The 24,952-nt window shown below is 33.5% G+C and overlaps 4 protein-coding genes and 1 long non-coding RNA gene across 5 annotated transcripts; 3 read left to right on the forward strand and 2 right to left on the reverse strand.

Moving 5' to 3' along the window:
* Positions 1 to 259: 259 nt before the first annotated feature.
* LOC107370195 (protein BTG1) lies at positions 260 to 1,937 on the reverse strand. Its single transcript, XM_015938183.3, has one exon. It carries the CDS (start codon positions 1,394 to 1,396, stop codon positions 713 to 715), a length of 684 nt encoding a protein of 227 aa, XP_015793669.1. The 5' UTR covers positions 1,397 to 1,937; the 3' UTR covers positions 260 to 712.
* A 2,401-nt stretch (positions 1,938 to 4,338) lies between these two features.
* On the forward strand, positions 4,339 to 6,356 carry LOC149094623 (uncharacterized). Its single transcript, XR_016198729.1, has 2 exons — positions 4,339 to 5,182; positions 5,362 to 6,356. It is a non-coding gene; the product is annotated as an uncharacterized LOC149094623 (long non-coding RNA).
* A 745-nt stretch (positions 6,357 to 7,101) lies between these two features.
* Positions 7,102 to 13,203, forward strand: LOC107370203 (uncharacterized). The gene is made up of 4 exons (XM_015938192.3): positions 7,102 to 7,869; positions 7,961 to 10,236; positions 11,131 to 11,266; positions 12,585 to 13,203. Exons 2-4 carry the CDS (start codon positions 8,341 to 8,343, stop codon positions 12,704 to 12,706), a joined length of 2,154 nt encoding a protein of 717 aa, XP_015793678.2. The 5' UTR covers positions 7,102 to 7,869; positions 7,961 to 8,340; the 3' UTR covers positions 12,707 to 13,203.
* A 3,285-nt stretch (positions 13,204 to 16,488) lies between these two features.
* Hcf (Host cell factor) lies at positions 16,489 to 21,956 on the forward strand. Its single transcript, XM_015938172.3, has 4 exons — positions 16,489 to 18,140; positions 18,229 to 21,554; positions 21,642 to 21,747; positions 21,836 to 21,956. The coding sequence occupies exons 1-4, from the start codon at positions 16,636 to 16,638 to the stop codon at positions 21,873 to 21,875; spliced, it is 4,977 nt and encodes a 1,658-aa protein (XP_015793658.2). The 5' UTR covers positions 16,489 to 16,635; the 3' UTR covers positions 21,876 to 21,956.
* An 82-nt stretch (positions 21,957 to 22,038) lies between these two features.
* LOC107370187 (5'-3' exonuclease PLD3) lies at positions 22,039 to 23,707 on the reverse strand. Its single transcript, XM_015938173.3, has one exon. It carries the CDS (start codon positions 23,705 to 23,707, stop codon positions 22,346 to 22,348), a length of 1,362 nt encoding a protein of 453 aa, XP_015793659.1. The 3' UTR covers positions 22,039 to 22,345.
* Positions 23,708 to 24,952: the final 1,245 nt, after the last annotated feature.

Raw genomic sequence — 24,952 nt, forward strand, 5'->3', positions numbered from 1 at the left:
CTAGGCTGAGATTGTGAGTTAATTAGGTTAAATTGGCAGGAAGTCTAGTCATGGTTAATCATTTATTTACAATTTGAGTGGCTTTTTCATAATTGCTTTTCAACATTTTCAAAGCTCAAATGGTCATTATTGGACTGGTGCTAAAAATATTGACGTGACGGTTGGGAAAAAGGGTTCAAGTTAATTTTAAAAGCTAATCAACTCATGTTGAGACGTTATTAACAGTCTAACAATATTTAAATGAGGACAAAAAATGAAATTTCACTAGAAATGGACAGTTGTTTTTTTTATCTATTCAATAATTGATGATGAATTTGATTGATTTTTATCAATTTAATACAGATTTGGAAATAATATGTATATATAATGATGGGAATAATAATAATAATGCTTACAATCGATAAACTACAATCTTGGTGTCAAAAAAAATGATAATAATCGTCTAATGTGTTCAGCAGGGAATCATATATTAGCGATTATTTTGATTACTTTTTTTTTCTTCTTTTCAATCTACAAATGATGGGAATCAGGGTTAAAATAATCACACTTATTTTCATCTCTATCCAGTTCAATGTATTACCAACAGACTCTTTATAAAAATTTTACACTTTACTTTCACAATAGATTCTGCAGTTGATGATGATGATCGGTCCGTAAAAAAGATTACAAATTAATTGGATTTTGGTTAGTAATCACATGGTGTTTATTACGATTAGGAGTAAGGCCATCTAGCGGAGCTTGGCCCGATACATAAACTTTTCAGGATAACGGGTTGTTTGATTACCGAGGGGAGAAACCCTTGGTTACTATAACTGTTCACTGAAGCTGGCATCAATCTACTTGAATATCCTGAATTGGTTACAGGTACTCCAGGTGAATTGGTGAGATTTTTTCCAAAATTTTTATCATGGCGGCTCATGGTCACTAGTTTCTTCATTGGAGGTGTTAATTCATAGGAATTTTGCTTTGACTTCTTGAGGTATTCCTTTTCAATGGCATCAATGGTTATTTTATCACTATTGTTCTCATTTTTACCATCTTTGAAGTTAGCAATAACACAATAAGATCCTTCATGTTCTCCAAACCTGCACGTAACCTCTTTAGGGTCAACCCAAAGAGTTAACTCAACTGGTAAACTGAGATCATCATAGTTGATACCAGACATTTTGCTGGCAATTTCTAGAATAGTATCTCTTCGGTCACTTTCATTAACTCTTATACACCTATAAGCTTGGCCACGGTTAGGTTTCTCTGGGAACCAATGGTTCTCATATTTTTTAGCCAACAGTTCAATAAGATTATCTTTGAATTTGTTTAAATTCTCTTCAACCAGGGTATTACTTTTACCAATTAGACGCACAAGAAAAATCACAGCAGCTTGTATCTCCTCTCTCATGATTGATGCAGTTTGAATCCGTTGATGGGGTGATGTCAATAAAATGAGATGATTTATAATCCAGGTTTAAGATGGACACTTTAATATCGAAAATCGGTGTAAATCACAATTAAAATTATAATAATTAGGAAAAAAATTAAGAAGAAAAGGGGACATTAAACCAAATTCAAGAAAACTGAAAAAAATAGTACTCCAGATCTGAGCTTGTCAGCTATTCTGTGAACAAAGACTACAGTAAAAGACAGCACAAAGAGCATTATGTTGTGCTTGCTTTGTTACGTGACATTACTTGTTACTCCCTCTGAAGTTCAGGAGTTAAACTACTCGATATCCAATCAAAACAGTTACTTACGTAGTGTCATCTGTTGATAAAAAATAAGAGTAAGTAAAAAACTTGTTTACTCATGTTTATGCAATAGCAAACAAACCTCATACAAAGTAAAGTTTAGTTTAGTTAATCGTTACAAACAATCAAAAGTTAATCGGAATGAATACAAATCAAAGAGTAAATACAATTTTTAAAACTCGTGTTAAACTTGAACAAATAGTTGAAGTGTCAAGATATGCAAACAAAATCAGCAAATATTATAACATTGTGACTCTGGTTGCTGTTGTTTTTGGTAAAGGACAAAGACCTCTGATCTTAAGACCTAATGACCTTCTCCTTTGGTAAACTGTGCGTAAAACATCAATGACAGCTAATTAACATTATACTTAATATCAAACTTAAATCTTGTCAAGCTTTCAAATTTTGTTTTTTTTTGTATTTTTCAGAGAGAAAGTCGATCCTTCTTATGATGCTGTTACTCATAGCTTTGCTGATGTAGAGGATTGAATAAAGCCGGTGATAAGCCTCGTGATTTGGCTAGTGACTGACAAATATTTAAATAATGATCCAGGAGTTAAGTATCAAGTCAATTAAGCTGGTGATTATGATATTAGTGAGGATCATATGAGTGGACATGGATTATTACGGCTGCCTCTTAGGTAATCAAAAATTCACTCCTTCATCTGGAAAGACGTAAATATCTCAATGAACTTTATTGTTTCAATATGACAACGCACCATATTTTGAAGGACAAAACTCATCATAATTTTCATCCTATCATCTCAACATCTTCCTTTCTTTCACCTTTTTATCTTATTTTTCATCTTCTCATCTAATCCTCTTTCATTTCATTTACTTTCTTCTCTTTCAGCCCAGGGCTTTGTTATAAATATATGTGTTTATATTTATTCTGATTCATATTTGAAAGTTCATTAAAACATGAATGGCCTCAAGAAAATTATATTTCATTCGGATGGTATTCATCGTGAAGATGATTCTGGCTTTGATAATGCTTCTGATGATGATGATGATGCTGCTGCTGTTACTCTTGCTGATGATGGACTAAGTTATGATAGTAAACTGAATCAACTGATTGCTCTAAATTTTTATCTTCATTAATTGTCTGTTTACTCGTTCATCTCGTTTTTTTGGCGATTTTTGTCTCATCTTAGTTCGTTGATTTGACCCTTTAAGTTGTTTTATTGGTGATGATTATTTTGTGGCTACAGGTTTAAAGAAGCAAATTACATTTTTAATATCAACCAATTTATAGATTACAATTCAAGTATAACTTAAACGAAAGTGTTTAATCAATTACACCGTTCCTATCAATCAATTATTTTCCCATCCTCTAATTACATTAAAATTTAATTTGTAATCAAATTACAAGCCTTTCTTTTTTCAGGCAAACACGAATTTAACTTAGCAAGCTGTTTAAAGTAATTAAGATTAGACTTAATTAGATGAACAGTGTTCTGTAAACATTTAGAACACTATTTTACAAAAAAATAATGTTTTAAACAAATCTCAACCTACACGAGCTTTTGCTTCGTCGATCAACCTGATTTACTTGATAATTTACAAACTCACTTTGGATGTTGACCATGTTTAGTTGATAAAAACATGTTTAACTTACCACTGAAAATATTTCAACTCAACAATTAGACAAAATATGCAAATAAATATTATGATAGCAAGAAGAGTTGACAATAACAGAAGACATGAACTTATACAAAATGAGCAAAACAGTGAAAGTTGTTCACAGAGAAACTCTTAACCATCTAAACATTGATGTCAAGATTAAATTAAAATCAATGATCAATGATCGGAGCAAATATAAATTGCAGTTAAGTCTAATATCAACCATTTAGCTAGTCAACTGAATTAGATAAATAGCTTTCAATTTATTTTCAACTCAACAGTTACATTGACTTCTGTTTCATCTTATCCAATATAGATGGCACTGATCTCAATTTTATTTCCAAATTTTCATCTTTTTATCAAAAGAAAGCAATTTTAATTTCTAATCAAATTGGTTGGGCATTTAAAGATGTATTTGATTTAACATTTAATTTTTTATTTCCAGTTGGATCGATAATTGTATCTTGATTGCCCTCGCCTTTATTAATGTTCAACTCATCAATTGTGGATCTAAAAATGTTGACTGAAACCGATTTTTGGATTGAATTTTTTGATTTTTATTAATATTTCAAATGATAATGATAATTAATGGATAATAAAATAAAGCTTTAATGCGATAGACTCTTATAGCTATCATTTAATGATTAAACTCAACTCTTTTTTTGGACTCTTTTCATCGACCTTACATTAATATAATCGCACTTTCATATTTTTTGATTGTTTCTTTTGCTATCTTAATCTTTGACTTCATTGTTAGAGTAATCATTGAAATCATTATCATTGATTGTATATAAAATATTAGATAAGATTGTTGAAAAAGAGCAAATTAAAAGCATGTAAATGATCACGAATGAAAGATTTACAAGTTAATGTTCATTGAAAAAGTCTAATGATGGTGAGATTTCAGCTCAATCTATCATTAGGTTTGAAATTGAATTGATTGTTGAAGATAAATTGAGTTGATAAAAAGATTTATTTAATGCCCTGAATGGGAATCAGTAAATGAATCAGGTGATTGTTAATTCAGAAGACAATTTGTCTCAATTAAAATTATCATAAACTGAGGTTTTGTTGCTATTAATACTAAAACGAAAAGACAAAAGATGGCGTTATTTTCTGATAGCGCCTTTTCTCACCGATTCATCAACTGTTCGTGTTTCTACTGTTACAATTGAAATTTAATATGTTTATTTGATCAAATAATCTCTATTAATGTTGTGCTGATTATTTTAAAAACTCGCGTTTATATACTCAACAATCAAGTAAACCTGAGTTTATGTTATAAAAGAAACAATCAAAAGACAATTGACCCAGAAGATAGATGAAATACTGTGAACGCGTACTTTGGATATCATATCAATCAATCATACCGGGAAAATTATCATATGGTTTCGTTTGTTGGCTTTATTATTTATTTGGTACTGATATCGTAATTGTTGGAGGATAAAGACCTTTGATTATAAATATTTGTGAAATGTTATACATTTAACTCGAAGAGATGTATTAACGATGACATGATGGAAAGCAAAATGGAAATAGCGTTACCTCCTGATGGATAAGCTCAACTCATTTTTAAACCCATCTCTTTTCAGCCAAATCCTGTCGAGATTTCTAAATTTGTTTTCATTTTCCATGATGAATGTTAATCAGAATGAGGATTATGACGACAGTTTTGATGGTAATGATCATTCAGATATTGAGGAAGATGACCACTTTAAAAGCTGATGATTCTGAGGCCTTCGGTTCCTCTTGGACGTTTTAAATTGAAATACCTTCCGTAAAATAACATTAACAACATTTTAAAGCCAAAGTTTACCGTAAATATCTTTATTCTTGATCAGCTCTATTATTCCCAAATAAAAGTGAACCATATTTTGAAGGACAAAACTCATCATTTTCATCCTATCAACTTAACATCTTCCTTTCTTTCACCTTTTTTTATCTTATTTTTCATCTTCTCATCGTCTTTCCTTTCATTTACTTTCATCTCTTTCAGCCCAGGGCTTTGTTATAAATATATGTGTTTATATTTATTCTGATTCCTATTTGAAAGTTCATTAAAACATGAATGGCCTCAAGAAAATTATATTTCATTCGGATGGTATTCATCGTGAAGATGATTCTGACTTTGATAATGCTTCTGATGATGATGATGCTGCTGCTGTTACTCTTGCTGATGATGGTCTAAGTTATGATAGTAAACTGAACCAACTGATTGCTCTAAATTTTTATCTTCATTAATTGTCTGTTTACTCGTTCATCTTGTTTTTTTTTTTGGCGATTTTGTCTCATCTTAGTTCGTTGATTTGACCCTTTAAGTTGTTTTATTGGTGATGATTATTTTGTGGCTACAGGTTTATAGAAGCAAATTACACTTTTAATATCAACCAATTTATAAATTACACCTTAAAAACGAAAGAAAGTGTTCAATCAATTAACCATCTTGAGCGATAATTTTTATCATTTAACTTCTGCAACATTTATATCTAATATTCAATTTCAAGACATATTTATGGACCTCATCAACTAACCAAAACATATCGGAATAATTTGGTCAACTCCAGGACACAGTAAAACAAATGCATTACCATTCTGGACATTTATGTCAATGAACCTGACTCTACTGATAATTTTTAAACTGACCATTGTTACTGTTATTAGCTAATTGTCACTTACCCTTGAATCTGATTCAACTCAACAATTAAAATTAATGTTGTGAATGAAAAGAAAAGATTACAATGATAGTTATGAATGAAATGATCATTAAAAATATCAAATATGAATAAACATTTCAATTCTCTTGGTTTAATTACAATGTAAAAAAACTGTCCTCTAATCTGAATTAGTGACAATCAACTGTATGACTTTTTAAACATGTTAATCACTCAATTTAACCTTAATGATTGACGATTAGATTAGTATAATACCTTATCAAGTTTACTCGTTTTTACTAATAAAGCATTTCATCAATTCTTAATCTAAAAATATTAATAGAAAGTGGCATTTTAATTGAATTTTATTTGATCATAATAATAGTAATGGTAATATTTTATTAAATAATAAAAGTTAAACAAGATTCAGTAAACTGAATGAAATGAAGATGATCATCTTATCAAGTCTCATCAACTTCGTCATCACTCTTCATCTCCTCCTTGAGTAAGAAGAGTAAGAAATTGATTTTAAGATCGTCAAGAAAGTAAAGTAAGAAAAGTAAGAAAAGGTTAGCCTCCAAGTTTAAGGTGAGTGGTCCAGTAAGATGGGCAAGAGGATGAGAGATGATGAGAAAGGATGAGGAGGACGATGATATTATTGAATAATCTTTATATAAAACGGCGGGGCAACGGCGAAAGGATCTTATTTGGAACCAATGAGCGAACTTGTAAGGATTAATTTTTTCAATTTTCATCGAGTCTAAAGTGGACAAGTTAATAGTTTAGTTTAACTTGTTAGTGTGTGTTAGTGTTATTAAATTGTTGGTTATCCATTTTTTATTTATCATCAACCATTAAATCCAAAATAACCCAAAATGGTAAGTTTCAATTCAATTATCATCTAAATCGTCTATTTGTCACTTTGTTTTCTGAGTTTTTTGGGGATAAGCTAATTGCAAGGTTTTTTGGATTTTAAATTGTCATTTTTAAATGCTGTAGAGGTTAACAATTAGTATTAACAATTTTAGTTGAAACGGTTTCCCTTTATTTTGATAAAAATTTAAATTTTACGCTCAGACTTTCTTGAGTTAATTATCACACTTGTCTCCATGTGTTCGATCGTCTGATTTATGGTCTTGCTTTGAAAGCAATGTAAAATTTAGATTTTAAATTTGTTCTTTTACTCTTTTTCTTAATTGTTTGATTAATTGATATTATCTTTTTTTTGTTTTATGTTAAATCGTGCATTAAACAGACCAGGACTTTAATATGTCTTCTAGTCTCAAGTTTATTTGTTAGTGTGGCTCAATCCAAGGAATACTCTGAACAAATTAATCAAGGATACTCAGTTGCTTTACCCTACCTATCACCAGTCTCGTCATCTTCATCATCTTCTTCAGCTTCATCTGTAACACCGACTGGACAAGATGAACTTCAAAGTGCAGCTCAGTATCAACAGCCATCCTATTCTGGACCAGCCGTCAACAGTGTTGCCTCTTCTGTTTATGCTAACGGAGGGCCAATCGGTGTAGCTGATCAACAGCAAAAGAGTTTCGGTAATTATGGTTTGGTTCAACAAGCACCACCGTCACCACAGCAGTACCTTCAATCACAACCACAATCGCCACAACAATCACCTCAACAATCGCCTCAACTCAACTTTGATCAACAACAACAACAACCATTACAAAACTCACAGTTGAATTATGGTAATGTGGGTAATAATAACGATTACAATGGGCTTAAATCAAATCAAAATGTTCAGAATAATCAAGGAGCTAACAAAAAAACCGTTATATTAGCCATTCCAGTCAAATTAGCTCTCCAATTACCCGAAAATAAAGGTGGCTTAGGTTAGTTGATTCACCAATATTTCTTAAACTTTAATTGTAACTTAAAGATTATTTTTCCCATCGATTTAACCATTTTTTCTTTTGTTTTCAGATGATAAACAACAGTTACAACAACCTCAACAACAATCTTCTCAACAAGGCTATAATAATTTTGCAACAGCAAATTTCCAATCATCTAGACCATATGATAGTGTTAAAAATTATGGTGATAATAGTGGTAATGATCAGAAGAATAATGAATATCGTGGTAATTCACCTGTTTACAGTTCCCAATCCCCATACGGACAACAAAGCCAATCCTATGACAACTCAAACTTGGGATCACAAAGCTATTCATCATCTTCATCGCCTTCATCTGGTTCCAAATCTTCATCTTACAATAGAGATTCAAATCAATATGATGTCCAACAAAAATATGATTACAAAAATAATGATGCGTCTGCTTATAATGGAAATAATCCTTACGTTCAAATGAAGGAATCAGACTACTCAAATTCAAGGAGTAAATCACAGTCAAACTCTTATGAAAACCAACCTGATTCTGACTACGCAAGTAAAGATTCTCAGACATCAGAAAATGATGGATTTGACAGTTACGAAGGCTCCAAAGGTGATTCCTACAAAAGTGGCGATTCTTACAAAGGTGGAGATTCCTACAAAGGTGGCGATTCCTACAAAGGTGGCGATTCCTACAAAGGAAGCGATTCCTACAAAGGTAGCGATTCCTACAAAGGTGGCGATTCATACAAAGGTGGTGACTCCTACAAAGGTGGCGATTCCTACAGAGGAAGCGATTCATATAAAGGAGGAGACTCTTACAAGGGAAACAAAGATGATAACTACCCATCCGCACCTGAATCCTCTTCATCCTATGATGATGACAATGAAAATGATCCCTCTAACTACCCAAAGATGCCTAAAGGTTACAAATTTAAATCTGCATCTTACTCGTCCGATTCAGATTCCTCTTCTTACAACAAAGAGAAAGGTAATGATTACCCACTGACAAGTTCATATGATGGTAACCAAGATGATTGGCAATCGGGTTACTCCGAAAAAGGCCGAAATAAGCCAAAGGGAGGTGTCAAAGGAGCAAACAATTTAGAGTACGATCTTGGTTCATACTCTGGTGACGATTCAAGCTCATATTCAAATGATGATTCAGAGGGTAAACCTGACTCAGCATCAATCAAAGCAGCTCTTGAAAACTATGGTTCGCTAAAAAGTAATGTTCATGAAGGTAATTCTGGTTCAAGTGGAATAAAAGTCATCAATGATTATTCTGCTCTCAAAGAATACGAAAATATGAAAGATTATGGTTCATTGTCATTTGGAAGTGGTTCAAAGGATTACAATGGAATGAAATCATTGAGTGATTACGGTTCTTTCAAAGATCTACCATCGATGAAAGACTATGCCTCATTGACCAAAGAACGACCAAAAGAGATTAAACTTTCAAGCTATGACAGTTCAGATTCAATTGATGACGATGATTCAGGATCTTCATCCAGCGGTTTATCGTCCTATTCAAGTGGTTCCGATTCTTCTTACAGCGGTCTTTCATCTTATGATTCATCACCTCTTTCATCTGGTTCATATTCTGACTCTTCCAGCTTAGGATCACTTCGTCCATCCAAATATTCATCATCTGGTCTCGGTTCACTTGGTGAGTCTTCATACGAATCTTTCTCTCCTGGAAACTCATACAGTTCTTCTGGGCTATCAAGTCTTTCAAGTGACTCTTCATACGAGCTTCCACATTCAAGTTCACCCTCAGTCTCTCATGCATCTTCAGGATCAAACTACGGATCAGCTTCATTTAGTCCATCAACATTCACCATCTCGGATGCTATCAACGCTCAAGACGGTGTTTCAAGTTTCTCATCTTACTCATCACCAGTCAGTCTCTCATCATCCTACCTTTCTCCTTCAGGATCTGATGCTGCCGCTGCCGCTGCTGCTGTTGCTGCCGTTTCTTCTCCATCAATCTCCACCTCATCAGGCTTACCTCTATCGATTCAAAACACCGATAGCTATGGTTCAAGTCAACCCATTGATCTCTCGTCCCTTTACGGTTCAACAATGAAATCTTATTCATCGCCCATCTATTCCCCACCTAGATCTCCACTAGCCTTTTCAGGCCCAATCTATCCTCAATCAAACCCACCTCCACACCCAATGCAAGTTATTAACGCTTATCAAGGTGGACAATCAATGCCTCCACCACCCTATGGAATGATGTTTGGCAAACCTAATAACAAGCAACATCAATCACCACCACCACCACCACCATCAAAATACAAGGCAAATGGACCTCGTTTCCTACCACGATTCCCTTCCATGTCTTCACCACTTTCTTTGTATAAGGTAATACATAATATATAGTTTAATATATATTATCCCCATTTTACAGTCAATTTCACCAATGATCAACTATTGATTAATTGCACTTTTGATCCAATTCATACTGAAATCGTCAATCTTGCAAACTTGCCTAGCCTAGGCTATTAATCTTGAAAAATCTTTACCAAAAAAACTCTTATTGACCTCAATCGATTTTAAAATTTTAAGCAAAATCAACATAGTCAAAAAACTCAACATGCTTAACTGATTGATTGATTGGTAATACTGATGATCTATTCAGATGTTGGTCAAATTGTTGGTCAAATACAAAATTAGCAATAAACACATTTTTGTTTTTTGCTAACATCTTGAAGACTCATGAAATCAACTTTTTTCACACTAATAAACAGTTACATTGAAATGCTTTAATAAACATAATAAATCTATAAGATAAGATAAATATTCAATATAAATTCAGACAAGTTACGCGAAGCACAAAAAATTAGCTGATGAACCATTCACTCATTAGTTTAATATTGACCTTTTATAAATCAACGTTGCAGGGTCAAAATGGTTATTGGCATTAATCAATTTTTAATCTTCTATAATAGGAATATTTGACAGGCTTTTTTTTTCAAAATCAACCAATTTGTCAACCCTAATCTTCCTCAACTAACCTTCACCAATCCATTCAGTTCATCAAAATGCCCATCAACTTGATTACATATTTGACCAACATTTAGTTTCAACTTGTGTTTCAACCTAAGTCTCGATTTAGTTTCAATTTGATCTTAATTTATTCTTAATATAGTTTCAATTAAAGTGAAATTTTCTACTCACAATAGAAAACAATTTCCCCTCTCCAATTGCAATTAAATGATAATAACAATATTCTTATTTCTCAACATTTTTTTTCAGGGATTACAAGGTTCATCTTCAAGTGGCTCAAACAAATTCAGTGCATCATCACTCCTGAGCTCATTATATTCATCAAGCTCATCTCCAGCCAAATTTGTGCTCAAAACAGGCGGAAAAGGTTCTGGTCTTCTTGGCAGTAAGTTGATTACAAAGGAATTAACTGAAATCCAGATTAAATAATGTTTAAGGAGGGAAATGAGATGAAACCGCGAAATGATGAAGAAGCAAAAATAAGAAATTTAAGCCAAACAATTCATCATTTTCATTCAACATTATTATCAATTATTTGATGGATAAAATTTGTTATCAACAGATTATCATTATTCATCATGAAAATTGAGGTTCTTCAACATCATCCTTTCCATTATCATCCATAAATAGATACTGAGATACTGATTCTTGCTGTTTTACTCGTTATTTTGACCAGAAAAAAAAAGATGAGCCTAATTTAGTCCAATCCAGGGGTTGAACAAGATTCACTTATTTGGCCTGATTTACAATTTAATCATTAGATTTAAACCACGATCAATATCAACTTCGATATTAATCTTGACATAATATTTATATTTAGCTTACCAAAAAAACAGTTAATAATAACAATAATTAGATGGAAGAATCAAGATTGATGTTGGAAATGAAAACAATTTGGTAAAATTTGATCCTATGAAATGAAAGTATAATCCTAATCAAATACCAATAATTGTTATAACTTATAAGTAAAATAGTAATCAAATTTAACCTTTATTAAGAGTAAAAAGTGTATAGTTAAGGTGGTGTTTTGCCTGGTGATTAGCTGTTTAAAAGCTGCCCGGAGGTCTAATGAAGTTTAAATAACCAAAAATAAGAGTAACATACAGACCCAATAACCTTACCAAGGAGTTGCTAATGAGGTTGATGAAGATGATTTCATGATCCACCCCTTGGATGGTTTATACTCAGTATTTGTGATGAAAATGGAAGGAAATCTTAAATTTAGATTGGCGAAGCAAATTTTTATCTCTTCAACTCTTCACAATTGAGGTTTACTGGACCCTTTCACGTTAATTTGGTCCCATCATTGAGACCTAAATTGTCCCTGAGATTGAAAGTATTGACCCTTTAGTTTTTGATTTAAGGCTACCTAAGTTGTGGCTTCAGGCAGAATCAATTAAATTGCTTGATCTGGATTGAAACAACAAGCCCAACTTGAATGCTATTACGAGTAAATATTCAATTATTGATGAGAAGCAAAAATGATGAACATTTTAATGTTAAAAATGAAAATGAATCTCATTAACTTTACACTTTTTATTTTTGATTGATATAAAAGTGTTAACATTCTTCAATAGGAACAATCTGTTGATTTTTCTCATCAAAATTTAACTTAAATTCAATTCTATATTTCAAGTTCATTGTTTCCACTTTTACTGAATTTCACAGATTTACTAATGTCTTTATTTTTCCTTTATTTGTAGGCCTACGTTTAAGTTCATCTCCATCATCCTCGTCATCATCATCATCAAATAAAAAGCCATCTTCATTTACATCACCCTTCAGACTGGACAATATTTTTGGTCAAATTTACAAGCTTCTTTAATCATCATCAAAATATAATCATTTTTACCCACACATTAACTGAATTGTTATTCACAAACAACTTGCTTTTTGCCAAATTGTAACTTTTCATGTGCTAATTTTTGTCAAATGATGAAACAATGAAATATTTTTTTTGCTGTTAATGTTGTCATCATTGTAACTCTGATTGACAATTAACTTTATTTTACCAACAAACGATGAATCCATCATAAAGATCATCTTAACTATCACCGAATGATTCTTGTCAAAATTATCGTTGATTGTGTTTTCGGTGAAATAGGAAACCATTTTATATACTAATCAGTATCAAGGATAACCTTAAATTATAATTATAACTTACAAGAAACCAAATTTTTTGTCTTATCTTTTCACAATTTATTGCAATTCTGGTCCATAATTAACTCAAAACAGACATAAAAGGTTATTATCAATTAAAATGTTGACATACTTTTTTTCTATGTTTGGATCAAATTAAAATAACAAGTGATTAACAAACAATTTAACTGATTCCATTTATTTTCATCTATTTGCATAATGTATGTTGGCTTTAATGGCTTGGCAAATTGACATTATAACTGTTTTGATTGATCATTTTGATTATCTGGTCAACATTAGCTGGATCACACTGAAAGGCTAACAAATTGATTCAATCTTAATTGTTCGTCATTGTTACTGTATCTTTTGTTTTTATCACATTTTAAATTTGGTAGTTAAATAATAACAATAGCAAGTGAAATGTACCATTAATTATTATTATCCATTATAAGACGTTTCTGCTGCAATCAGATGGTTATAGTTGCTTCATCAGATGAAGCGGAATGTAAACTCCATTTTGATTTATCATTGCCATTGTTTTCAATGTTTTCAATCTATTTATGCAGTAGTTGAAACAGTTGTATATTGTGAATCAATCAGCTAACAGGGTCATTATTTGTTTACAGTTGGCAACAAAACAGGTTGAATTGTTTTGTCTTAAAATTTGAATTCCGATGAAAGTGGCAAAACAATATGTTTGCACTTGAAGTCAATAAATGTGTTGACCATTTGAACCATTTTACTTTCTAGCCTTTTTTGAAACAAATCATTTATAATCAGTAAAATGAGTTTCCCGTCAATTCCTCTATAAATAAATTTTGAAACTGGTAATGTACATTATGGTGGAACTGTTTGCACTTCATTTTCATGTCCATTGTGAAATTGTCATCTACTGTTGAAGGTTAGTCCAATGAATTTCAACCGTCAATCTGATTGATAAATTATAATAATATTCCAACATATCCACCAATCAATCAGTAATTATATGTTACTGAAGCAATTTGATACTGATGAATGGTTTGTATAAACAGCCTGATGCATACAAATCAAGGTAGCCATTATTGATGTACAGTAACCGTTTGTAGATGATTTGTTCAAAGTCAACAAATAGACAAGTTGAGCAATAAAAGGATTGAAGCTTGGATCATGAAAAACATAATGATGTCAATAATTTGATTTTTTTTGAAGCTGATAAAATGTGGTAAAAAGATTCATTTTTAACCTCAAAATGAGGAACATTTGACTCCAATTAAATATTTCTTTAACTGGTTATTTCCTGTTCAATATTGCAAGGTCAGTTATTTGGTCTTAAGGGTTAATGCTCTTCACAGCCATTTTAACCAATTTAACCATGAAATGGATGTAAATTCAATCCAAATCCAAAATATTCTCCATCACCTAAATTTAGATTGAAACACATTTTGAGGCAAAAATTTGATCTAAATGAAAGATAGAATAACATCAAAAGTGTTATGATATACGTTGATTAGCCAAAAAATACTTTGAAAGAAGAAGATGTAACAAAATTTAACGACTATTAACTAATTCAAATACAAAAAAAACAAAGACATCACAGTTACTAAGCAATTTGTGCAAACTGTAAGCGTCACCATAACTGTCAAGACGACATGTTGGCTTCCTTCAATTAAAAGAGTGGGAAAATTTTCATTTTAATTAGAAAGTTACATCCGAGATGGCGATGTTAATCAGTATTGTAATCAAATTTTAATCATTAATTAACTTGTAAGTCATTTGCTATTGAACTATTAACAATTGGCTTCTTTAAGCTTGAGAAAATTCTTGAGGCTTCAGGTTAAGTTGATTAAATAGAGTTCCAAGATATAAATTAATGGAACCAACTTGATTCATTCAACATTGATTCCCAACTCTTTCTGCTTATAATACATTCCAAATGAATAACAACTAGACTCATTAACTTGATTGTAAAGACAGATGTATTGAATTATTAATCGTTTTTCATCAGCTACTTTAATATCAATATTGAAACTCAGCAGTTAATATCAATCATGATTTATTATCAACGTACAAAAATCCAATCATCAATGGATAACCTGACACCTGTTGATAGTAACATTAACTATTGGTATTATTGAAAAGCTGACATTTAATGATTAATTGAACTTGATGTTAATTGCTATGTTATTTCTGGCTGATATCCGCCTAAAAGGTAATTTTGATGCTATTTCAAGATGCAGTGAAAATGTGTAATTGTTGAATCAATCAACTCGGTTAATTGTTTCTATCCAATCATTCAGAATCAATTTAAACGGAAATATTTTAATTTTTTCAACAGAAAGTCAATTTTGCTGTTTTAAACCTACAATAAAGTCATTGTCTGTTGGATTAGTTATACCTATCGTTAAATATTCAAATTGTTAGGAAAATCTTAATGAAAATCTTTGATATTATCTGTGAATGGAAGCTATATTTATGCTTATTTGATTATAGAGTTTGATTGTTAGAGGAATCTGAATTTCAATTTGATGCTTTGAATTAAAGGGAAGGAAGATTCAGTGTTTAGACAATTATTGTGTTTCCAAGCGAGTAATGCTGATCTTTTAGTATGAATTGATCAATTTATGGTGTACAATAGTTTCATAATGATTTAAATTGTGATCTGATTTCAGAGAAATCAAGAGAATAAAGAATTGAAAAGAGATTAACAATAACATTGTTCAGGTTCATTAATGATCAAAAATTAGTTCCAAATGTCTAACAATGCAAGGGTCAAATTTAATTTACTCTATAATTGCTCACAATCATTGACCATCAATTTTCCGCAAATGCTTTATTATCGCTTCTGCTGAGATTAAAGGTAAAAGTTAATTTCAATCATTTAATCATTACCAATACAAACAATCTTATTGTAACAACAGAATTAAGGAAGGATCAATTAATTGCTATTAATAATTAGCGTTTTTTTTGAGATCAAGAAACGAGAAAATTTATTTCACTATGTGTCAGTGTTACATATGTTATTGACATAAGTTTAAATCTTCAACTTGAACCAAAATACAGCAAAATGTAAATTAAATTAAAATGTAATTTTTTCAATTTTTGCCAATTTTTATTTTCTATCTAACAATTTTATCCATTTATAAGATCATTATGACTTGTTGGACAGTTAAAATCAAGAAAATACTTTCTAAAATTACGATAACCTTACCAAAATGTCACCGAGAGAATTGCTCTCGGTGTATTCAGAATATTTGTGCCTTTCTTGATTCTTGAGGTGTTTTGTTTTATCAATGTTACATAAATATTTTTTTAGATCTTTTCAAATTCTATAACCATTTCTAATTATTAAAAATGCTACAAATTAACTCGTTAATTACAAATAACAAAGAAACTTGTGAATTTAAAAATTTCAAACAATGCGCTAAAAATGGTTGTCGGCCATGCGCGACCCACCTTCACTCTCAATAAGTAACCATCGACGCCATGTTTAATAAATGTTGGTATGAAACATAATTTTATTTGTTTGTTTCTTAATTATAGAAATGTCTACTATTTTTAATTTTATTTAACTTAAGTTGGACTTTTTATCGATCCCTTATTTTTGGATATCATCCGAACCTACAATCTAATTTACTAATGAAGTGGGTACGAGTGAATAATAGTACTGGACCGTCGCCGCGTCCTAGGCATGGTCACCGTGCAGTTGCTATCAAAGATTTGATTATTATATTTGGTGGTGGCAATGAAGGGATTGTTGATGAGTTACATGTTTACAATACAACTACTAACCAATGGTTCATACCACAAGTTAAAGGTGAAATACCTCCAGGATGTGCTGCATACGGTTTTGTTTGCGATGGAACTCGATTACTTGTGTTTGGTGGCATGATAGAATATGGTAAATACAGCAATGAATTGTACGAATTGCAAGCTTCACGGTGGGAATGGAGGAAACTTAAACCTAGGCCACCTAAGAATGGAACTTACCCTTGCCCACGGCTTGGACATTCATTTACACTAATTCAAAACAAAGTTTATCTTTTTGGAGGCCTGGCCAATGATTCAGATGACCCAAAGAATAATATACCCAGATATTTGAATGATTTATATGTTCTTGAGATGAAACCTTTTTTATCTAGCATGCAATGGGAGCTACCACAAACTTATGGGACACCTCCTCCACCTCGAGAGAGTCATTCTGCAGTTGCTTACATGGGAGCTGATGGTAAACATCCAAAGTTAATAATATATGGCGGGATGTCAGGATGTAGACTCGGTGATTTGTGGCAGTTGGATATTCAAACTATGCATTGGTCTAAACCATTTGTTGAGGGTATCCCTCCTTTACCTAGGTCACTCCATTCCGCTACCCTTATCGGAAATAAGATGTACGTTTTTGGAGGATGGGTGCCACTTGTATACGACGATGAGAATCGAGGTCAACAACCTGGAAATGTGCATGAAAAAGAATGGAAATGTACTAATACTTTAGCAACTCTTAATTTGGACACAAGTAGATGGGAATTAATCACGAATGAATCATTCGATGACAGTGTACCTCGAGCTCGCGCTGGTCATTGTGCAGTTGCAATATCTACACGACTGTATATATGGTCGGGTCGAGATGGTTACCGCAAAGCCTGGAATAATCAAGTATGCTGTAAAGATCTTTGGTTCCTTGAAACAGAAAAACCACCGGCACCTAGTAGAGTGCAGTTAGTGCGTACAGCAACAGATACTTTGGAAGTGTGTTGGGGTGTTGTACCCACCGCAGACAGTTACATTCTTCAAATTCAAAACTATGATCCACCGCAAACAACAGCAAATACAAGTAATGCTATTGGTCAACATCCACCAGGTATACCATTAGTCAAAACTCCCCCCACTTCAACACCTGCTAGCTTGCCGCCAATACCTGTCGTCCAAACTTCATCCAAAGTCACCAAAGTCATTCAACAACCAGTTGTTAAAATGCCTCTTTCGCAAGCCCAGGGACAAATTCCAGCAGTCGTTCAATCTTCGCTTTCTCCTCTTACATCGCTCCAATCTACGACTCAAACGTCAGTTCAATCTCAGGCTGTCACTGAGACGAAATTAGCCACGACAACATCTACTCCAACTGTTATTACAAATGTTTTCAGGTATTCATTTTTTCTGATTGCTCAACATAAGTATTTTATTATCATTTTTGTCAAACTAATTCTGTCAACTGTCAATTTCTTTTCTTAGAACCATCAGTGACTCTAATCTGATTGCACCACGGACTATTTTCGCCAGTACAAATCTTAGCAAAACGCCTACATTAAGCCAATCAACATCATCGACTACTGCAGCCACTACAATTGTTACACCAGTTGTTAGAACGACGGCAACAGGCTTAACACCCCAAATAATCACTACTCCAGTGTCGACCTTAGCAGTTTCAACCAATAACTCAATAATTTCTGCCAATCAAACACCGCAAGTATCAACAGCTCAAAGTCAGCAAGCAATGTCAGGCATGGCTGCACTTGTTGCTGCTGCTGAAAGAAAAACCAAGATTGAACCACCGATTCAACAAACCATTGCCGGTAACCAAGCAATTAAGCAAGTTGTTGTCAGCAATGTTGGCGCAACATCTGGAACACAACCACAATTAATGTTTGTTAAAACTCCAGGAGGAGGCTTACAATTGGCGCCAACAGGAGCTAAACTTGGTAATGCGACTTATGTTAAATTAGTTCAAACAGGAGCAGCAACGTCTTCTACAACTGCTGGCTCTATCAAAGGTATTCCTCAAGTTGTCCAGATTCCAGCGGGAGTAACTCAAGGAGGACAAAAAGTAGTTATCAAAACTATATCAACCACCACAGCATCTCCTAACCCAGCTGGTACTACAAAATCAGCAACACCAGGAATTGTTACAGTAGCTAGTACCGCGGGTACAACTGCTCAAGGTAAAACGATTTGCGTTCCTGCAGGATCTCTTAAACCGGGCACCACTACACAGGGTTTGCCCGTCAGATACGTTACAAATCCTGCAGGTGTCAAGATGTTAGTGATATCAAGTCCGCAAGGTCAAGGTGGACAAGGTCAGCAAATAGTGATGAATCAAGGCGGTTCAGGCCAGCAGCCGATCACTCTGCAATTGGCAAACTTAGCTGGAGGTGTAGGTGCTAAGACATTCACAATTCCATCTTCAGCTCTCCAAAAAGGTATTGTTACTAGTACTGCAGTATCTTCATCCGCTGTAACTGTTACATCTGCTGCTGGAAGTACATTGGCTGGTCAAAAGATAATTCAACTACCACCAGGTACACAATTATCTGGAATGAGGCTGGTTCAAGCTAGTCCTAATCCACAAATGGCTGGCACTGCTAGAGCCCAAGGACCCACCAGATACGTTTTAGTTTCTCAGCAAGGAACGCCAGTTCGTCCTCAAACCGTTACTGTTCCAGCTACAGTCAAAACAGAGAGTCCGAAAGTTCCTCAATTTGATGGTGCAGTAGATGAAGAACAAGATGAAGCTAACAAACAGGATAAAGAAGAGGAATCACCGACTCAAGAAGCTCAAAGCTCTGCTGACACTCCAGATGTTCCAACCGAACCCATTTGCGAAGAATCAACTAAAGAAGAGCCCTGTAAAGTTGAAAAGTCTGATTCTATAGAAAAGGCCGAAGAGCTTGCTGACAAGCCTCAAGAACAGCCCATCGAAGAAACTAAATCTCAAGAAATAAAGCCTGAAGAATCTATAAGTGAACCTGTTGCTCAGTCTATTTCGAATGAGTCAGAAACAGTTGCTGAAAAAACTGATAACGAAGATCTCAATGCTGTTGCAGATAGTAAAGATCAACCCACTGAAACCACTGAACCATCTGACTCAGGAGCTGCTGATCAGCCTGATAGTGAGATGAAATCAATTGAAGACGAACCTCAGACTGAGCCTTCTAACCCACCTGAAACGACGACCACTGAGGAATTGAAAGAACCAGAAATCAAAAGTGAACCAACTGAAAGTAGCAGTATGCAACAAGAAGAGCAAAAAAATGACGATGAACTACGAGACGCTTTGGCTGATAAATCAAGTCAAGATGTGATTAACGAAATAATTAAAGCAGAGTTCAAAGACACTGAGCAAAATGAGCCTGAAAATACTGAGTCACCTGCTGTTGTTGCGGGTACATCAGATGACAAGGAAAAACCTCTCGAGCAACCATCTACAAACCAAGAAGAATTGAAACCTCCTTTAAATGAACCCCAAGAATCAGAACCTATGGATACGCAATCAGACACTACAGATCAAGCCCAACAGCCTAGCACTCAGCAAAGCACCAATCAAACAAGCCTACCTGAGCCCGAATCGACTCCCATAAAACAAGAACCAGGAAAATTGGAAGAAGAATCTAATACTAACGTTCAGTCAACTTTGTTAGATCAAATCACAACCTCTTCATCTTCATCACTTATCGTCCCATCATTGAAGGTAGAAATGCCTGGATTAGAACCTCCTGAACAAATGTGTGCCGATGATCCTGAACCCGCTCTTCCAACGATTCCAGCGTCTACATCAATTTCATCAACTATTCGTGAAACAAAACCTGTATCCAGTGTTTCAAGTCAAGAACCTGATTCAGATCCATTATCGACTCTTGCTTTAGCAGCAACTGGAGACTTACGGAACAAACAACCATCATCATCTACATTATCATCTTCATCATTATCTTTGACAGTAACTCCATCAATAACTACCACCACCACTACAACAACAGCCAATACAAGTCAACAACTACAACAACCATCATTAGCTGATAAGATCAGTGAAAGTTCTAATATAAGACCGCTAGGAGTAGTAACTAAAGTTGAACATAATTCTAATCTTTTAAAGCCTGTAGCCGCAGTTGCCCCAACCACCACCTTATCAACCTCATCTATCAAAACACCCCAACAATCGGCGCTTAATACACCCAATTTAAATAATTCAACACCTCAATTACCACCAAACGTTACATCTAAGAAAAATCAATGGTATGATGTTGGAGTTTTCAAAGTCAGTCAGTGTGTTGCATCTCATTATCATGTACCCGCTGACGGTGATACATTTTCATCGTCACACTCTCAAGATGGTGATAATTTTATACCACCAAACTATAGCAGTATGATAAAGATGAACCTGCAACCCGGTACTGCTTATAAACTCAGAGTTGCTGCAATTAATTCATGCGGTCGTGGCCCATGGTCAGAAGTAACTGCATTCAAGACATGTCTACCAGGCTATCCGGGAGCTCCATCAGCTATTAAAATTATTAAAAGTTCAGAAGGTGCTCATCTTTCTTGGGAACCACCACAGTTCACTTCAGGAGAGATTACTGAATATTCTGTTTACCTGGCTGTGCGCTCAACACAAAGTGGCAATCAAGCCGGTCTCACATCTACTCCCCCTCAATTAGCCTTCATCAGAGTTTATTATGGACAAGCAAATTCATGTGTTGTATCTAATGTTCATTTAGCTACTGCTCATGTCGATACAACAACTAAACCAGCCATTATTTTTAGAATTGCGGCAAGAAACGAAAAAGGTATTTAATTCAATCTTTTTCAATTTTTTTTCCTCTATTAGTGAAATAATTTATTAACAAAATTGATTGTCTCTTTTCGCAATTTAGGTTATGGTCCGGCCACTCAAGTTAGATGGTTACAAGATTCAAATGCTTCAGGAATTACTAAGGGAACACCTAAAAGAACCACTTCTACTTTACCTGCATCAGATAAGTAAGTATTCAAAATACCAATTTATTTTATACAATGTCATTTTTTTTGCAAAATTTTAAATCCATTTTTTATTTTTCCTTTTCTTTAGCGTAACTTCAAAAAGAATCAAATTAGAATCTGAACATTGATATGGTAATCATGGAAATCATTCATTTCATTATGTAATCTTCTTTTCTCCTTTCACATTGAAGCTTCTTTTTCATCTTAAATATGTTGTGATGTTTTTTATTTTTTTATCAGCTACTAAAAACACTCACGCGGTTTGTGTTTAAATTAATTAGGTGAATCACATAATTATTGAATCATTGATTTCTTTTAGATTGTTTTTCAACTTGATCATTTCATTTTGATGGACAATAAGCACAACAGTCTTTAATTTACGTTAATTTACAGACTTATTATGTAGAATATGCATGCCTTTGTTTTCTTTCATTATTAAGCAATTAAACAAATTGTCAGAGTCAATTGACTCTTATTTACAAAATTGAGTCGAGTCAATTTGATTAGAGAATAGGAAAAAAATGAGACAATTATAATAATGGTCCGGTTAATTAAAACAATACTGTTTATCTGGTTGATTGAGGTTGCCCTTAACAAATTACGTTGGTCGACGTTTTCCCGAATATTTGTTAACGTTAAAAGAATAGGTTGATTCCCAATCTCGGTAAAAAATGTCAAGAATATCCTTGCGCAAGTTTCGCACCTTTCTAACGTCTGCGAATGAAGCAACAAAAGAGACTCCACCAGTGTTGACAAAATAATCAGCAGACCAATTAGAAGTTCCAATGTAAACCATTTGATCAGTTACCATGTATTTGTTGTGATTGACACGAGAATAAGGTACTTTTTGCTGCTCAACAGTTCCTGGGACATTGAATAGTTTTACAGAGAGAGCTCCTTTACCAGGATATTTATACAGTTCATTAAGAGATTTAAGGAAAATAACCGAACTGTACTTAGTGTGTGTCCAATTAGCTGCTAACAATTTAACATCAATTGATCTTTCAACCACAGCTTTCCTCAAAGCATTGTCAATAACTGGCCAATACTCTGGCTTACTTCCATATAAAAAGGTGGGCGAATAGTCCATAACAGCAATGTAAACGTATCTCTTAGCGTCATTGATAGCAGCCAAAATGGCATCAATGTCACTAGTTCTTCCTGAAGGATTGAATTTTGGAGGTGCACTTGCCATGAAAACTTTTGCTGAAATTCCTTCCAATGTCAAGTTCAATGGATTTTCCATGTTAATATCAGTTTCAAAGGTTGATGGCCATTTATCAGGAATAGTAGCATTTGGTTGTCCAAGACTCCAGTAAACATTGAATACTTTAGCCAAATCATCTCCTAGAGATGGACAGTTTTGAATGTAAATACCAAGCTCCTTAACCTGAGTCAAAGAACGCCAATCCATGTTTGCACTTCCCAAGTAGAAGCTGGAATTATCAACAACAATGAATTTTGTGTGTAAAATACCTGCACCGATCAAACGGTCAAAATCAAGATTGGCAACAGTAATACCGGAATCTTTAAGCAATCGTAAATCAGGATCAGAAGCAACCTTTTTATCATTCCCATTGACTGCCACACGGACTTTAACTCCTCGGCTAACCGCTTCTTTCAAAGCCTCAACAAAAGATTCACCAACTTCACAGCTTTCTTTGATTGGATTTTCAACATCACTACAAAGAAGAGTCCAATAATAGGAAGCAATGTCGATTGATGATTGAGCAGATGAAACCAAATCAAGCCAAGAGGCGATTGTTGAATTAAAAACTGGCCCTTTGTAACTAGGAAAGACTAAACCAACAGGAATGGTTTCAACAATTTGTCCACGACAACCGCTAATTTCAACAGTTGATGAGTTGTTGTTGACAATTGGGTCAGCATTGATTGTTAAACAGTTCACTGAAAAAAGCAAAGCAATTAAACAAATGAAAGACATTTTTAGCCAAGTCATAGAGTTGATGGTTTGATGTGGATTGAAGGGAAAATTGTTTACAATGTTGCTTAAAATTGTATAAAAATTAGAGTTTTATCATGAACTAATCAATTTATATCAACCAATGTGATTAAATTTTTGTAAACATTGAAACAAAAATAAATACGAAACACGAAGCACCCTTTTTATTAATACGCAAAAATGGCCTTCTCCAGATTACTCAGTGTCAAGAACAAAAAAAGAAGAAGAAGGAAGACAAAGAAAAAGAAAAGCGGTTTTATTCCTCAATCCAATTATCATCTTTTGTTAGTTCTGATGTTGATAAGATTAACCATCAGCCATTTCAATGCTCTATCTAAAACTGTTACTAATAACACCCTTAATTAACGTTTATCATGGCAACTGATCGAGCGTAATCCATTTCATGATTCCCATCAAATACATAATTATGATCCTTTAATCCATAAATCAATAAGTGTGGCTGTTTCCATGTGATTGATATCGTTTCATATTTCAACATCTGACATGGCTATCTAAATTATTTACAATCTGTTTTAACTAACATCGTGTTGGATTTTAATCCCATGTTGGTTGATCATGTTCAATCCAAATTGTCAAACATCTAATCAAGATGGACCAGCAAATAAGATTAAATTATATTGCAAGACTTGGGAGTGAAGTTTAAAACCTGACCAAAGATCAATAGATGCTGCTTTGTAGACATGAGATTTGCCTTTTCCCTAAACCATTGTTTCTTGATTCAGCTGCAGGTTAATTATTATCAGTAAATTAACATTATTTTTCCATCAACTGTTCAGTTAAATAACACTGGATGTTGATAGCGTTACCCACAAATAATCGCATTTAATCATTTTGGAAATACCAGTTGTTCAGTGATTTTATTCAACAACAACACATTTGTTATAAAATCATGTTTGCTTGATTAACTTAATTATATCCTAATGCTTAGTAACTTGTCAGCGTTTTGTCTTTAAGCCAACAACTCAAAGTTGACCTCAAATCACCTAAACATCATTGGTGTTGGCCTTTGATTACAAAGATTAGCAATGACCACAAGTATTAGATTCAGAATCCATTAGATTTTTGAAGATTGATTATAAGCATCTTAGATTGGTTGAATCAATAAAGACAATTTATGTATCAGACTGATCAATTAAGTGCTTTAAACTGTGCAATCCACATTTTTGTATGCCAATAACATCGCGATAGCAATTAATATCAGTTCGAGGTTAAATGGATGAC

This window comes from Tetranychus urticae, chromosome 1 (genome assembly GCF_039701765.1).
Source record: "Tetranychus urticae isolate SD_2017Ah chromosome 1, NJAU_TeUrti_SD_1.0, whole genome shotgun sequence".
Lineage (NCBI taxonomy): Eukaryota > Metazoa > Arthropoda > Arachnida > Trombidiformes > Tetranychidae > Tetranychus > Tetranychus urticae.